At 43.2% G+C, this 17,229-nt stretch overlaps 1 protein-coding gene across 1 annotated transcript; it reads right to left on the bottom strand.

Annotated features, from left to right (window-relative positions):
• Positions 1-12,824: 12,824 nt before the first annotated feature.
• LOC109733437 (ran-binding protein 1 homolog c) lies at positions 12,825-15,797 on the bottom strand. Its single transcript, XM_020292653.3, has 4 exons — positions 15,467-15,797; positions 15,193-15,344; positions 14,960-15,085; positions 12,825-13,324 (listed from the first exon to the last, which is right to left on the bottom strand). Exons 1-4 carry the CDS (start codon positions 15,616-15,618, stop codon positions 13,131-13,133), a joined length of 624 nt encoding a protein of 207 aa, XP_020148242.1. The 5' UTR covers positions 15,619-15,797; the 3' UTR covers positions 12,825-13,130.
• Positions 15,798-17,229: the final 1,432 nt, after the last annotated feature.

Genomic DNA, 17,229 nt, shown 5'->3' with positions numbered 1-17,229 from the left:
CTTTGTTTTGTCCATGTATTCACACATGTATCAAGTTTCCGGTTAATACAATTCTAGCATGAATAATAAACATTTATCAAGATACAAGGAAATAAAATAATAACTTTATTATTTCCTCTATGGCATATTTCCTTCAGCACGGCGACACGGGCATCAACGCTGCCGTCAGCGACGCCCCGTCCTTTGCGCAGAAGCATATACCTCTAAGGGGACAACGTTGGAGACCCGCCGCGCCGGCCGTAGACTAGTCCGGTTTCATTTTTAGTTGAAAATACGTTCAAAATGTAACCATTTTGTTCCGGTTTGTATGAAATTCGTCATGTTTAAATGAAATTTGGCCTTGTTTTCACGAATTTCATCTGGTTTGTTGAAAAAGAGTTTGAAATGTATGCGGCTATGGTTGGATGGCGTCCTCCCGCATCCGTGTCCGCGAACTGGTCCCCCCTGTCCGCGGATGGATGCGGGAGGAAATTTGCGGGTTGTCGTTGGAGATGCCCTAAGTAATATTATCCTATGATTATATATAAAAAACCAAAAAAGATGTATTTCTGTGATGACTTTCTCTCTAACTTTGTGAATCATACTTGTGATGTTTCTGTTGCTGCTACTAATGCTTTTGATGAAGGAAGCACCTCTCTTGAATGTTAAAGACCAATGGCATCATAGGAGGGAGAATGGATTAGCTACCCATGCATATCTCCAAATGAATATGATAATAACTCTAGTGAACTTACTACTGCTTATAATAGTGATGACAGACAAAGTTCGTTGAACGAAATTTCTTTTTTGACGACTATGATGAACATTGGAATGAATGTCATGTGCGCCTATGGATGGATTACTTGAAGATGATTATGCTACTGTTATGGATGATGAAATTATAGAGAATTGTTTTGCTCTCACTTATGGAAGCCCTATGATTGTTTTGAACTCTCCTAACTATACTTTAGAGGAGAAATTTGAGTGTATTAAATACTATGTTTGTGGCTTGAAATTTCCGTGTGTGCTCATGATGATGCTAATGAAACTTATACAATTAAGTTTGTTGCTGCTTCTTGCAGTAATTATAATAGAGGAAGAAATAAGTGCCCTCTCAATGTCTTCTGGAAACTAAAATTGTAAGAAACTGCTTTTATCATGCATTGGCATTCGCTCTTTGTGAATGACTTATTTTTGTATGAAATGCCAATGCATAGGAAGAGAATCAGACTTTGTTGTCATATCCTCCATCATATTTTGTAATATCCACTTATATTGAATAAAATAAAAAGAAAGTGAAAATGGAATGAGCTAAATTTTTTGTCAAAATGAGAAGTCATTGAGAAAGGGTGATCATTGATGAAGTGGGGTCGACCTTGAACTTTTGTTCATGCCCATGAAAACAATGTGAATCTTTTGTCATGGAAGCTTTTGAATAAAAATAATTACCCCCTTGTATCACCACTGTGTTATAAAAAATAAAGTGCCAAGAATTACAATTATCACAAGAAGGTTGCTTGTTGATTGTTAAGTTTGTTGTTTTCAACAGCTTTGATGTTAGTTATGGAATTTAGTATTTTACGGGAAACTCATAATTTTGTGAAAATGTTACATAGTAAGCTTTGATAAGTTTTTCGTAAGTGGTAAAAATTTCAGAATTTTTGTAGTGCAAGTCCCTGTTCAAAATTATTCTTTGATGGTTGTACTCTTAAGACAGAATCGTTGTTTGCCTCATGCTTTGAATGCCTTTTATTTGGATTCTTATTGGTTGACGAAACTTCATATATGGAAGTATATACAGTAGCAAGTGATTAATTTATTTTTCATGAGTTTTCACAGTACTTACATGTATGGATTATCATTGTTTTGGGGACTAACCTATTCACGAGCCTATCAAAGTTTATTGATGAAACTTTCTAGATTGAAAAGATCCATCTTGTTAGAAGGAACTGAAAAAAAGTTATCCATAGTCTTAAGGCTCTGTATCCACGCAGTTTTCTATGGAGGTCTCAAGCCTTAAGAGCACCTACAACCGGACCCCTCAAACCCGTCTCAAACGCCCGGGCAGGTCGCCCGGTCACTGCCCGGTCATGATTTTTTGACCCAGACGGGCCTCTCAAACGGCCCTCAAATGTTCCAGCTAACCGGCACCCCCCATATCCAGCCCAAAGATGGGGCGGATATGGGGGCACCCGGGCTCCCCGGGCACGCCCACCATGTCGGACTGACGAAAGGGTCCCAGCCGGAAACGCCCTCAAACCAGGCGGTCCGAAGCTCGTCTCCTCCGTCGGACCGGTGGCACACCTGTAGAGCATCTTTATAATCACCCGGTTATGTTGTGATGTTTGATAGCACACTAAGTGTTCCTCCGGTATTCGGGAGTTGCATAATCTCGTGCATAGGAACGTGTATAAGTCATGAAGAAAGCAATAGCAATAAACTAAACGATCATAGTGCTAAGCTAACGGATGGGTCTCGTCCATCACATCATTCTCTAATGATGTGATCCCATTCATCAAATGACAACACATGTCTATGGTCAGGAAACTTAACCATCTTTGATTAACGAGCTAGTCTAGTAGAGGCATACTAGGGACACTTTGTTTTGTCTACGTATTCACACATGTATCAAGCTTCCGGTTAATACAATTCTAGCATGAATAATAAACATTTATCATGATATAAGGAAATAAAATAAAAACTTTCTTATTGCCTCTAGGGCATATTTCCTTCAGTCTCCCACTTGCACTAGAGTCAATAATGTAGTTCACATCGCCATGTGATTTAACACCAATAGTTCACATCACCATGTGATTAGTTCACAACGCCATGTGACTAATACCCAAAGGGTTTTATTAGAGTCAATAATCTTGTTCACATCGCTATGTGATCAACACCCAAAGAGTACTAAGGTGTGATCATGTTTTGCTTTGTGAGAGAAGCTTAGTCAATGGGTCTGTCACATTCAGAACCGTATGTATTTTGCAGATTTTCTATGTCTACAATGCTCTGCATGGAGCTACTCTAGCTAATTGCTCCCACTTTCAATATGTATCGAGATTGAGACTCAGAGTCATCTGGATCGGTGTAAAAGCTTGCATCAGCGTAACTCTTTACGACGAACTCTTTATCACCTCCATAACCGAGAAATATTTCCTTAATCTTCTAAGGATAATTTTGACCGCTCTCAAGTGATCCACTCCTGGATCAATATGGTACCCCCTTGCCAAACTCATGGCAAGGTACAAAAGGTTTGGTACACAGCATAGCATACTTTATAAAACCTATGGCTGAGGCATAGGGAATGACTTTCATTCTCTTTCTATTTTCTGTTGTGGTCGTGTTTTGAGTTTTACTCAACTTTACACCTCGCAATACAGGCAAGAACTTCTTCTTTGACTGATCCATTTTGAACTACTTCAAAAATCTTGTCAAGGTATGTACTCATTGGAAAAAAACTTATCAAGCGTCTTGATCTTCTCTATAGATCTTGATGCCCAATATGTAAGCAGCTTCACCGAGGTCTTTCTTTGAAAAACTCCTTTCAAACACTCCTTTATGCTTTCTAGAAAATTCTACATCATTTCCGATCAACAATATGTTATTCACATATACTTATCAGAAATGTTGTGGTGCTCCCATTCACTTTCTTGTAAATACAGGCTTCACCGCAAGTCTGTATAAAACTATATGCTTTGATCAACTTATCAAAGCGTATATTCCAACTCCGAGATGCTTGCACCAATGCATAGATGGATCGCTGGAGCTTGCACACTTTGTTAGCACCTTTAGGATTGACAAAACCTTCTTGTTGCATCATATACAACTCTTCTTTAAGAAATCCATTAAGGAATGTAGTTTTTGACATCCATTTTGCCAGATTTCATGAAATGTGGCAATTGCTAACATGATTCGGACAGACTTTAAGCATCGATACGAGTAAGAAAATCTCATCGTAGTCAACATCTTGAACTTGTCAAAAACCCTTTTCGACAAGTCGAGCTTTGTAGATAGTAACACTACTATCAGCGTCCGTCTTCCTCTTGAAGATCCATTTTATTCTCTATGGCTTGCCGATCATCAGGCAAGTCCACCAAAGTCCATACTTTGTTCTCATACATGGATCCTATCTCAGATTTCATGGCCTCAAGCCATTTTGCGGAATCTGGGCTCATCATTGCTTCCTCACAGTTCGTAGGTTCGTCATGGTCAAGTAACATGACCTCCAGAACAGGATTGTCGTACCACTCTGGTGCGGACCTTACTCTGGTTGACCTATGAGGTTTGGTAGTAACTTGATCTGAAGTTTCATGATCATCATCATTAGCTTCCTCACTAATTGGCGTAGGCATCACCGGAACTGATTTCTGTGATGAACTACTTTCCAACTCGAGAGAAGGTACAATTACCTCATCAAGTTCTACTTTCCTCCCACTCACTTCTTTCGAGAGAAACTACTTCTCTAGAAAGGATCCATTCTAAGCAACGAATATCTTGCTTTCGGATCTGTGATAGAAGGTGTACCCAACAGTCTTCTTTGGTATCCTATGAAGATGCATTTCTCTGATTTGGGTTCGACCTTATCAGGTTGAAGCTTTTTCACATAAGCATCATAGCCCCAAACTTTAAGAAACGACAGCTTAGGTTTCTTGCCAAACCACAGTTCATATGGTGTCGTCTCAACGGATTTAGATGGTGCCCTATTTAACGTGAACGCAGTTGTCTCTAATGCATAACCTCAAAACGATAGTGATAAATCGGTAAGAGACACCATAGATCGCATCATATCTAATAAAGTGCGGTTACGATGTTCGGACACACCATTATGCTGTGGTGTTCCAGGTGGCGTGAGTTGCGAAACTATTCCACGTCGTTTCAAATGAAGACCAAACTCGTAACTCAAATATTCATCTCCGCGATCAGATCGTAGAAACTTTATTTTCTTGTTACGATGATTTTCCACTTCACTCTGAAATTCTTTGAACTTTTCAAATGTTTCAGACTTATCTTTCATCAAGTAGATATACCCATATCTGCTCAAATCATCTGTGAAGGTCAGAAAATAACGATACCCGCCGCGAGCCTCAACACTCATCGGATCGCATACATCAGTATGTATTATTTCCAATAAGTCAGTTGCTCGCTCCATTGTTCCGGAGAACGGAGTCTTAGTCATCTTGCCCATGAGGCATGGTTCGCAAGCATCAAGTGATTCCAAAAGCCCATCATCATGGAGTTTCTTCATGTGCTTTACACCAATATGACCTAAACGGCAGTGCGACAAATATGTTGCACTATCATTATCAACTTTGCATCTTTTGGCATCAATATTATGAATATGTGTATCACTACGATCGAGATTCAATAAATCACCTTGGGTGTATGACCACAGAAGATTTTATTCATGTAAACAGAATAACAATTATTCTTTTAAATGAATAACCGTATTGCAATAAACATGATCCAATCATATTATGCTCAATGCAAACACCAAATAACATTCATTTTATGTTCAACACTAATCCCGAAGGTAAAGGGAGTGTGCGTTGGTGATCTTATCAACCTTGGAATTACTTCCAACACACATCGTCACCTTGCCCTCCACTAGTCTTTGTTCGTTTTGTAACTCCTGTTTCGAGTTACTAATCATAGCAACTGAACCAGTATCAAATACCCAAGGGCTACTATCAACACTAGTAAAGTACACATCAATAACATGTATATCATATATACTTTTGTTCACTTTGCCATCCATCTTATCCGCCAAGTATTTGGGGCAGTTCCGCTTCCAGTGACCATTTCCTTCGCAGTAGAAGCACTCAGTTTCAAGCTTGGGTCTAGTTTTGGGCTTCTTCATGGGAGTGGCAACTTGCTTGCCATTCTTTTTGAAGTTCCCTTTCTTTCCCTTGCCCTTTTACTTGAAACTAGTGGTCTTGTCAACCATCAACATTGATGCTTTTCTTGATTTCTACCTTCGTTGATTTCAGCATCACGAAGAGCTCGGGAAGCATTTTCATCATCCCTTGCATATTATAGTTCATCACGAAGTTCCAGTAACTTGGTGATAGTGACTAGAGAACTGTGTCAATCACTATTTTATCTGGAAGATTAACTCCCACTTGATTCAAGCGATTGTAGTACTCAGACAATCTGAGCACATGCTTACTGGTTGAGCTATTCTCCTCCATCTTGTACGCAAAGTACTTGTCAGAGGTCTCATACCTCTCGACTCGGGCATGAGTCTGAAATACCAATTTTAGCTCTTGGAACATCTTATATGCTCCGTGGCGTTCAAAATGTTTTTGAAGTCCCGGTTCTGTAAAGCATGGCGCACTAAACTATCAAGTAGTTATCATACCGAGCTTGCCAAATGTTCATCACGTCTGTATCTGCTCCTGCAATAGGTCCGTCACCTAGCGGTGCATCGATGGCATAATTCTTCTGTGCAACAATGAGGATAATCCACATATCACGGAGCTAGTCCGCATCATTGCTACTAACATCTTTCAACTTATTTTTCTCTAGGAACATATCAAAAAATAAACGGGGAACTACATCGCGAGCTATTGATTAACAACATAGATATGCAAATACTATCAGGACTAAGTTCATGATAAATTAAAGTTCAATTAATCATATTACTTAAGAACTCCCACTTAGATAGACATCCCTCTAGTCATCTAAATGATCACGTGATCCAAATTAACTAAACCATGTCCGATCATCACGTGAGATGGAGTAGTTTTCAATGGTGAACATCACTATGTTGATCATATCTACTATATGATTCACGTTTGACCTTTCGGTCTCCAGTGTTCCGAGGCCATATCTGCATATGCTAGGCTCGTCAAGTTTAACCTAAGTATTCTGCGTGTGCAAAACTGGCTTGCACCCGTTGTATGTGAACGTAGAGCTTATCACACCTGATCATCACGTGGTGTCTCAGCACGAAGAACTGTCGCAACGGTGCATACTCAGGGAGAACACTTATACCTTGAAATTTTAGTGAGAGATCATCTTATAATACTACCGCCGTACTAAGCAAAGTAAGATGCATAAAAGATAAACATCACATGCAATCAAAATAAGTGATATGATATGGCCATCATCATCTTGTACCTTTGATCTCCATCTCCAAAGCACCGTCATGATCACCATCGTCACCGGTGCGACACCTTGATCTCCATCATAGCATCGTTGTCGTCTTGCCAACTATTGCTTCTACGACTATCGCTACCGCTTAGTGATAAAGTAAAGCAATTACATGGCGATTGCATTTCATACAATAAAGTGACAACGATAGGGCTCCTGCCAGTTGCCGATAACTGTTACAAAACATGATCATCTCATACAACAATTCATATAGCATCACGTCTTGACCATATCACATCACAGCAAGCCCTGCAAAAACAAGTTAGACGTCCTCTACTTTGTTGTTGCAAGTTTTACGTGGCTGCTACGGGCTTCTAGCAAGAACCGTTCTTACCTACGCATCAAAACCACAACGATTTTTCGTCACGTGTGATGTTTTAACCTTCAACAAGGATCGGGCGTAGTCAAACTCGATTCAACTAAAGTTGGAGAAACAGACACCCACTAGCCACCTGTGTGCAAAGCACGACGGTAGAACCAGTATCATGAATGCGGTCATGTAATGTCGGTCTTGGCCGCTTCATCCAAAAATACCGCCGAATCAAAAGTATGACATGCTGGTAAGTAGTATGACTATTATCGCCCACAACTCTTTGTGTTCTACTCATGCATATAACATCTACGCATAGACCTGGCTCGGATGCCACTGTTGGGGAACGTAGTATTTCAAAAAAATTCCTACGATCATGCAAGATCTATCTAGGAGAAGCATAGCAACAAGCGGGGAGAGTGTGTCCACGTACCCTCGTAGACCGAAAGCGGAAGCGTTAAGTAACGCGGTTGATGTAGTCGAACGTCTTCGCGATCCAACCGATCAAGTACCGAACGCACGGCACCTCCGCGATCTGCACACGTTCAGCTCGGTGACGTCCCTCGAACTCTAGATCCAGCTGAGGCCGAGGGAGAGTTCCGTCCGCACGAAGGCGTGGTGACGGTGATGATGAAGTTACCGGCGCAGGGCTTCACCTAAGCACTACGACGATAAGACCGAGGTGTAAAACTGTGGAGGTGGGCACCGCACACGGCTAAAGATCAACTTGTGTGTCTATGGGGTGCCCCCTCCCCCGTATATAAAGGAGGGAGGAGGGGAGGGCCGGTCGGCCCCTAGGGCGCGCCCCAAGAGGGGAATCCTACTAGGACTCCAAGTCCTAGTAGGAATCCACCAAGAGAGAGAGAGAGAGAGAGAGAGGGGGGGAAGGAAAGGAAGAGGGGGAAGGGAAGGAAAGGGGGGCGCCGCCCCCTTCCCCTAGTCCAATTCGGACCCAGGGGGCACGGCCAGCCCCTCCTAGCCCTTCCTCTCTTCTCACTAAGGCCCATAGAGGCCCATTAGTTCTCCCGGGGGTTCCGGTAACCCCTTACGGCACTCCGGTTTTATCCGGAACTCTCCGGAACACTTCCGGTGTCTGAACAACATGGTCCAATATATCGATCTTTATGTCTCGACCATTTCGAGACTCCTCGTCATGTCTGTGATCACATCCGGGACTCCGAACAACCTTCGGTACATCAAATCGCATAAACTCATAATACCAATCATCATTGAACGTTAAGCGTGCGTACCCTACGGGTTCAAGAACTATGTAGACATGACCGGGACATATCTCCGGTCAATAACCAATAGCGGAACCTGGATGCTCATATTGGTTCCTACATATTCTACGAAGATCTTTATCGGTCAAACCGCATAACAACATATGTTGTTCCCTTTGTCATCGGTATGTTACTTGCCCGATATTCGATTGTCGGTATCACCATACCTAGTTCAATCTCGTTACCGACAAGTCTCTTTACTCGTTCCGTAATGCATCATCCCGCAACTAACTCATTAGTCACATTGCTTGCAAGGCTTATAGTGATGTGCATTACCGAGAGGGCCCAGAGATACCTCTCCGACAATCGGAGTGACAAATCCTAATCTCGATCTATGCCAACTCAACAAACACCATCGGAGACACCTGTAGAACATCTTTATAATCACCCAGTTACGTTGTGACGTTTGATAGCACACTAAGTGTGCCTCCGGTATTCGGGAGTTGCATAATCTCATAGTCATAGGAACATGTATAAGTCATGAAGAAAGCAATAGCAATAAACTAAACGATCATAGTGCTAAGCTAACGGATGGGTCTCGTCCATCACATCATTCTCTAATGATGTGATCCCGTTCATCAAATGACAACACATGTCTATGGTCAGGAAACTTAACCATCTTTGATTAACGAGCTAGTCTAGTAGAGGCATACTAGGGACACTCTGTTTGTCTATGTATTCACACATGTACTAAGTTTCCGGTTAATACAATTCTAGCATGAATAATAAACATTAATCATGATATAAGGAAATATAAATAACAACTTTATTATTGCCTCTAGGGCATATTTCCTTCAGTCTCTCACTTGCAGTAGAGTCAATAATCTAGATTACATAGTAATGATTCTAACACCCATGGAGTAACGATTCTAACACCCTTGAAAAAGAGTTTGAAATGTATTCAGCTATGGTTGGATGGCGTCCTCCCGCATCCGTGTCCGCGAACTGGTCCCCCCTGTCCGCGGATGGATGCGGGAGGAAATTTGCGGGTTGTCGTTGGAGATGCCCTAAGTAATATTATCCTATGATTATATATAAAAAACCAAAAAAGATGTATTTCTGTGATGACTTTCTCTCTAACTTTGTGAATCATACTTGTGATGTTTCTGTTGCTGCTACTAATGCTTTTGATGAAGGAAGCACCTCTCTTGAATGTTAAAGACCAATGGCATCATAGGAGGGAGAATGGATTAGCTACCCATGCATATCTCCAAATGAATATGATAATAACTCTAGTGAACTTACTACTGCTTATAATAGTGATGACAGACAAAGTTCGTTGAACGAAATTTCTTTTTTGACGACTATGATGAACATTGGAATGAATGTCATGTGCGCCTATGGATGGATTACTTGAAGATGATTATGCTACTGTTATGGATGATGAAATTATAGAGAATTGTTTTGCTCTCACTTATGGAAGCCCTATGATTGTTTTGAACTCTCCTAACTATACTTTAGAGGAGAAATTTGAGTGTATTAAATACTATGTTTGTGGCTTGAAATTTCCGTGTGTGCTCATGATGATGCTAATGAAACTTATACAATTAAGTTTGTTGCTGCTTCTTGCAGTAATTATAATAGAGGAAGAAATAAGTGCCCTCTCAATGTCTTTCGGAAACTAAAATTGCAAGAAACTGCTTTTATCATGCATTGGCATTCGCTCTTTGTGAATGACTTATTTTTGTATGCAATGCCAATGCATAGGAAGAGAATCAGACTTTGTTGTCATATCCTCCATCATATTTTGTAATATCCACTTATATTCAATAAAATAAAAAGAAAGTGAAGAATGGAATGAGCTAAAACTTTTTCAAAATGAGAAGTTATTGAGAAAGGGTGATCATTGATGAAGTGGGGTCGACCTTGAACTTTTGTACATGCCCATGAAAACAATGTGAATCTTTTGTCATGGAAGCTTCTGAATAAAAATAATTACCCCCTTGTATCACCACTGTGTTATAAAAAATAAAGTGCCAAGAATTACATTTATCACAAGAAGGTTGCTTGTTGATTGTTAAGTTTGTTGTTTTCAACAGCTTTGATGTTAGTTATGGAATTTAGTATTCTACGGGAAACTCATAATTTTGTGAAAATGTTACACGGTAAGCTTTGATAAGTTTTTTGTAAGTGGTAAAAATTTCAGAATTTTGTAGTGCAAGTCCCTCTTCAAAATTATTCTTTGATGGTTGTACTCTTAAGACATAATCGTTGTTTGCTTCATGCTTTGAATGCCTTCTATTTGGATTCTTATTGGTTGATGAAACTTCATATATGGAAGTATATACTGTAGCAAGTGATTAATTTATTTTTCATGAGTTTTCACAGTACTTACATGTATGGATTATCATTGTTTTGGGGACTAACCTATTCACGAGCCTATCAGAGTTTTTTGTTGAAACTTTCTAGATTGAAAAGAACCATCTTGTTAGAAGGAACTGGGCAAAAGTTATCCACAGTCTTAAGGCTCTGTATCCCCGTAGTTTTCTATCGAGGTCTCAAGCCTTAAGAGCATCTACAACCGGACCCCTCAAACCCGTCTCAAACGCCCAGGCAGGTCGCCCGGTCACTGCCCGGTCATGATTTTTTGACCCAGACGTGCCTCTCAAACGGCCCTCAAACGTCCGGGATGACCGGCACCCCCCATATCCAGCCCAAATATGGGGCGGATATGGGGGCGCCCGGGCACGCCCACCACGTCGGACTGACGAAATGGTCCCAGCCGGAAACGCCCTCAAACCAGGCGGTCCGAAGCTCGTCTCCTCCGTCAGACCGGTGGCGCAGCTCCGGCGGACCGCGTAGTGCATTGCCCCGCTATTTAAGTCGACCGGCAGCACCGAAATCCTATCATCCATCCATATTTTCCTCCTCTTGTCCGCCGCCGCCACTTTCCACTCCACCCGTCCACATAGTATCCATGCCCCCACGCCGCCGGGTAAGGAGCGAGCCCTTTCTGACGCCGCGGCGCCAGCTCGAGCTCCTTGAGCAGATCCGGGCAAGGCGCGAAGCCCGGATCGCCGCGGGGCTACCTCCGGATGCAGTGGATCCGGAGGAGGAATTGAAGGAGGAGGAGGAGGAGGAGGATGTGGGGGACGTTGGCGACGGGGATCTGCAGGCGGAGCAGCAGGTCATCCTCGATTCCCTCCGGTCGGAGTCGACTGCGGAGGCAAGACGCCGTCGCAGGCAGGAGATAGAGGCGCAAGAGGCCACGGACAAGGCGGAGATGTTCGCTTACATGGATGAGGTCGAGCAGGAGGAGGATGAGCCGGAGCCCTCCTACCCGCCCGTCAGCCGGCGGCGTCGTCGCGGACATCTCCGATGACAAAGAGTAGCTAGGGTAGTACGTAGGATTACTTTTGCATGCTTTGTATGGATTTAGGGGATGAAATATGAGAGAGGCGGATGCAAAGTGACTAATTTGAGGCATACTTAGTCACTGCCCGCAGATGCGTCCGCGGATGTTTGAGGGCCCGGATTTGCAATGTCCGGCTGTAGATGCTCTAAGCTTGGGGATGCCAACCATCCACACTCTTCATCAAATTCAGTAAAACTTTCGTCAACTCTTTTGTGTATCTGCATGCTATGTGATGCCTAGCATCCACGGTCTTCATCAAATTCGTATGTCATGCTATGTGTAAATTTTTGGAGCATCATTTTTTCTTCTCCTTTTCAAATATAAATACAGGATGCCTTAGCAGCCCCTTCAAAGATACTCCCTCCGTTCAGAATTATTTGTCACAAAAATGAATATGTATCTACAACTAAAATACATTTAAATACATTCATTTTTTAGACGATATCTACAACTAAAATATATTTAGATATATTTATGTTTTAGACGAGTAATTCCAAACAGAGGGAGTAACTATCTGAGGCATGTGCTCGTCGGTTAGAGGGAACATGTGCTCGTCGGTTCCGAACGGAGGGAGTAACTATCTGAGGCATGTGCTCGTCGGTTAGAGGGAACATGTGCTCGTCGGTCGGAGCTCGGACAAGACAATGGCCTGACTAAAGTCTTGTGTGCTCATGTACTATATCATTGTTCTTGCGGCAATGAAGATATGCGACGCGGGACAAAGTGACAAGACAGCATCATCCAGGGATTTTGGACAACTCAAACCGTATCCATTCCAAAAGCAATTCCCAAATAATTGTACAAACATGCTAACCCCAGGCACACCATCCAGAAAAACAAATGACAGTCTATCAACCAAGAAACCCATGACTGACACAAATCAAACTTGGCCCAACACAAACAAACATCCCACAGAACAACACAATGAAAATTTGTGAAAGGAAGATGAACTTTGACCATAAAATGAATCGAATGACACTCATTTGAAAATTCACTAGTTCGAGTATAGCAGTGCTCCGCCTAGAGCATAGGATGAAATAGCCGGCCCAAGTTTTCACTTTTCAGCATCCTTCTTATCATCTACTGCAGGAGTCTCCACTTTCTCCGTTTGTTCCTCCTTTTTGACCTCCACCACAGTCAATTTCTCTACCAACTCGGCAGCAGAGGAGACTTCCTCGCTTTCTTTCTCCTCATTCTTTCCTTGCTGCTCAGCAATCTCATCTACAAGATCCTTGAATTTTTTGCAGTCTGAAATAGAATCAAGCAAACATGAGGATGACATGATATTTGCTAGCCTCCTGACTAAAATAGCATAATGCCTCGGCACTTGTTTTCTCATGTAGGTGCGGCAACCGCAGAAAACATAGCAACGCTCACTTTATTTACGCATTTAAATCTCAGTCTTAGAAACTTACAATCTCACAAATTACAAACTAACTACTAATGACTCTCTTACAAATTTGTCGACACTATCAATCAAATATCCTACAATGCTAACATGCATATCATCACTACACAGGAAACCTTTATGGGAAATTTTTGGACCACAAGCCCTTGAGCTTTTAGCAGTGTCCATTACATCCATACTCTTGATAATTCACCTACTACGTCCTTGTAATATACTTTCACAGTTCCACGTATAGGTCCAAAAACTTGCAGTTTGTGACCCATGGTCACTGCAACTTGATTAGCTAAGCTTCTATGCAAAAATGCAATGGATGTGGAAAATAATGTGGATCATTTAGATGGAAGAAGCACACATTGCTGGGATATTGTAACATTAATTAGCTAAAATACTAACATAAAGCTGAATAGAAGTGCAAATGAATGCAAATTATTTTAGGGCGACAATGCTTGCAGCAATATGGGGGTCACATGATGATCGATTTCATATTTGTAGTTTACTGCCAACTTGTATATTCTGCTATTTGAAAATTGAAAAACTGAACTGACCTACATCACAAAACCTACAAGTTTTATATACCTGCAAAAATAATTTTACAATTTTGAAGAACTAACAATTTGCTACTCCCTCCGTCCGAAAAAACTTGTCCCTCAAATGAATGTATCTAGCACCAAGTTAGTGCTAGATACATCCATTTGATGGACAGGCTTGGGACAAGCTTTTTCGGACGGAGGGAGTACAAGTTTAGCGCCTCTTGTGTAGTCTAAATTCATCAAATTGATAACCAGGGCCACTACTACAACAAATAATATTACAGTTTTATATATAATCAAAATCCTTTTTGCTTAAGATGAATAGTTATCTTGTCAGAAAATGTGAACACTTGAAATACAGCACAGCCTCTAATTGGCTCAAAATTAATTAGCGAGAGTGACAAAGAAAAATCCTATGGAAGTGCAAAAGATCAAGGGGTAAGGCAGTGCTATACATTACTGACTACTGAGTACTGAGGTTAAGCACAAGCAAAGCAATGCCATGAAAATCAGTTGCTGAATGTTAGGTATACAGGAACAGCACTACACTAATGATCTTTCATGGCAGGATAGCTTTGTGGCATTCAGGGCGTACCAGCAACATATAGCTAGGGGGTGCACCGGACACTGTCCAAAAATATATTCATTACTATAATTGATGCAAATTAGTGTGTGACATCCAGAAAAAATGCATGTATATTTTATAAGAAGGATACCAGGACATTTTCTTTCTAGGTCCGACACTGATGCCGTTCTACTGTGGAGTTTAAAGTCAAAGGCCGGTATAACACACTAGATCAACCTGAAGTACTGCTTAGTTAAACCCACAACCCACAACAAACTTGGCTTGTGAATTCATAGATCACCAACCCTTTTGAATGATGCGCGCTATATATAAAAATAAAAGAGAAAAGCTGCACAGATGATAGGGTGCTCAGTGCTCACTCTCCACGGATCCAAAGCGGATGGCGAACATCTCCTCCTTGAGCTCACAGTCGGCAAAATCCAGAGCGTGCCACACGCACGACTTGTCGCTCCCAGCGTGCTCCTGCATCTTCGTCGTGGCCACAACTGCACACCAAATATCAAGATGTCAAAAAACACCCCCACCTATCTGATCTGTAAATCTAAATCACCACCGAAAATTATCCCCCTAAAAACAACAAGCAAAGAAGTACCGAGGTGATTGGCGCAGATCTTGAGGGTCTTGGCCTGTCGCATGACGAGGCGGACCTTGGCAGTCTCCTTGTGCTTGAGCAGCTTGACGGCACCCGTGCCCCGCTCCTTCCACTGGCCCCCGTCCTTGTCAAATCGGTAGAGCTTCGCTTTCCTGCGGACACAAGAAGAAGCACCGAACCAGACGCGTCAGACTTAGATCAAAGCCGGGAACGATCGGATCGGGCAAGATCGAGCGAAGTAAAGGCGGAGGCGGAGGCGGAGGCGGCGGCTTACATGTCGAGGAGGACGTCCTCGTCCTCTTCGCCGGTTGTGATGGCAACCTCCTCGAGCTTCACTATGGGAGCGATTTGGGCGCCGGTGTCCTCTTCCTCGCCGGCCGCCGCGGCCTCCTCCTCCTCCTCGCGGTGCTCCGCTGGATCGGCCATTGCTGGTGTAGGGCTTGGGGCGGCGCTCGCTTGCTGTACCAGAGTAGTTGCGGCCGCCGCGGTGGAGAGGAGAGAGAAAACCGAGGGGTTATAAAAGCAGCGTGGGGCTGGAACGTGCGCCCTGGAAAGAGGTCGGATTGGGGAAAGCACTAGTCCTGGTAGGGTTTTTTTTTTTTTTTTTTTAAGGATGTCCTGGTAGGGTTTTGAGTCGTGTCTCCGGGGAAAGCATTAGTAGGGTGTTGATCTGAATTCATTTTTCTATTTTATTATTATGGGGTTAATGTCAGAAAATTCATACTTAAAAAACCATCGCACATTTATTTATTTATAAAATTATTAGTAGATACTTAAATCACAGACATTTTCACATGTTCAAGTTTTTGTGTAGTTTTGTGGAAACATTATAGCACCGCAGGAAGTGTGATTGCAATATCCACGTGCCAAAAGTGTATTTATCTGAAATACTTTCTCAAGAATGTTCTAGATTAGTTTCCTATTAGTGCGGGGTGAAGTGTGATCCCATTAGGATTGTCTAGTTGGTTGCGCCTGCCCATGGTGGATGACTCGGAGGATGATGCTGACGATCCACCACCTCCGCCGCTGCCACTGCCCCCTCCTCGCCATCAAAAGATGTTCGCGAGTGCCTCGGTGATGGCCCTGCGCCAGGTGGTAGGTGGCCTAGGACAAGGCAGTAGGAGGATCAACGCAAGTTGCCCTGCCTGTGGCGCAGGGTCCTCGTCGGCATCGGTGCGGCCGACGCGAGAATTCGAAATCCAGGCGTCGTCCGCGCGGCGGCCCCAATTTCAAACACCGGTGATTGCGGAGGGTCTCGTGCTTTCCAACTGCCAAGATAACGTCACCGGTAGGCCTCATCACACTGTGTCTGCCATTGGACAGAGCACAGATCGACCGCCTACCACATGCCGACGCGTGGTGAATTCTACGGTGGGAGACCAGGTGGCAACCGTGGAAATTAGAGCCGATTAGTATGGGATCGGGCATCTCTCGTCGTCTTGTGCCATTGGGCCCTCCTGCCACCAGTCTTGGAACGCGGCGGAGAAGAGGTCCCTTCCTCTGTTACCTTCCACCGCTAGCGTGGGGTGTTAGTGGAACCTGCTGCGGCCAATTGGAACTCGCGTGAAGATCTGATGCAGACAAACCTGGCAGTCCGCGTGGGGTCGATGGAGTTGGTGGTTGTTGATGGGACGCGAGGCATTCAGCCTACCATGGGCTCCCAAGTGGATCCAATGCATGTGCTTGATGGGGCGGAAAGCATGCAGGCGATAACCCCTGAGGTCTCATCTAGTGTTGCTCGCCTGTGGGATCTCTCTCGTTCACTCGAAGGCGTGCCAAGTAGAGACAAGATGGGAATTGCACATGCATGGGATCATGCTTAGTCTTTCTAAGGAGGTTTTTGTAGCTTTATCAAATGGTTGGACGGGCACACTTGTTGCGCAAAGCATGCACCTGCCCGCCTAAACACTATTTGTGCCCAAGTACAATGTGAGCTATCTCCCATCCTCCCCACATCTGTGAGCCATAAACCGCCGAAGTCGAGGCGCCCAAGGCAGCGAAGGCGGATCACCACCACACCTAGGTGGAGCGTACGCT

This window comes from Aegilops tauschii, chromosome 4 (assembly GCF_002575655.3).
Source record: "Aegilops tauschii subsp. strangulata cultivar AL8/78 chromosome 4, Aet v6.0, whole genome shotgun sequence".
Classification (NCBI taxonomy): domain Eukaryota; kingdom Viridiplantae; phylum Streptophyta; class Magnoliopsida; order Poales; family Poaceae; genus Aegilops; species Aegilops tauschii.
Note: the sequence above shows the minus strand (reverse complement) of the source record. Positions and strands in the feature narration are given on the sequence as shown.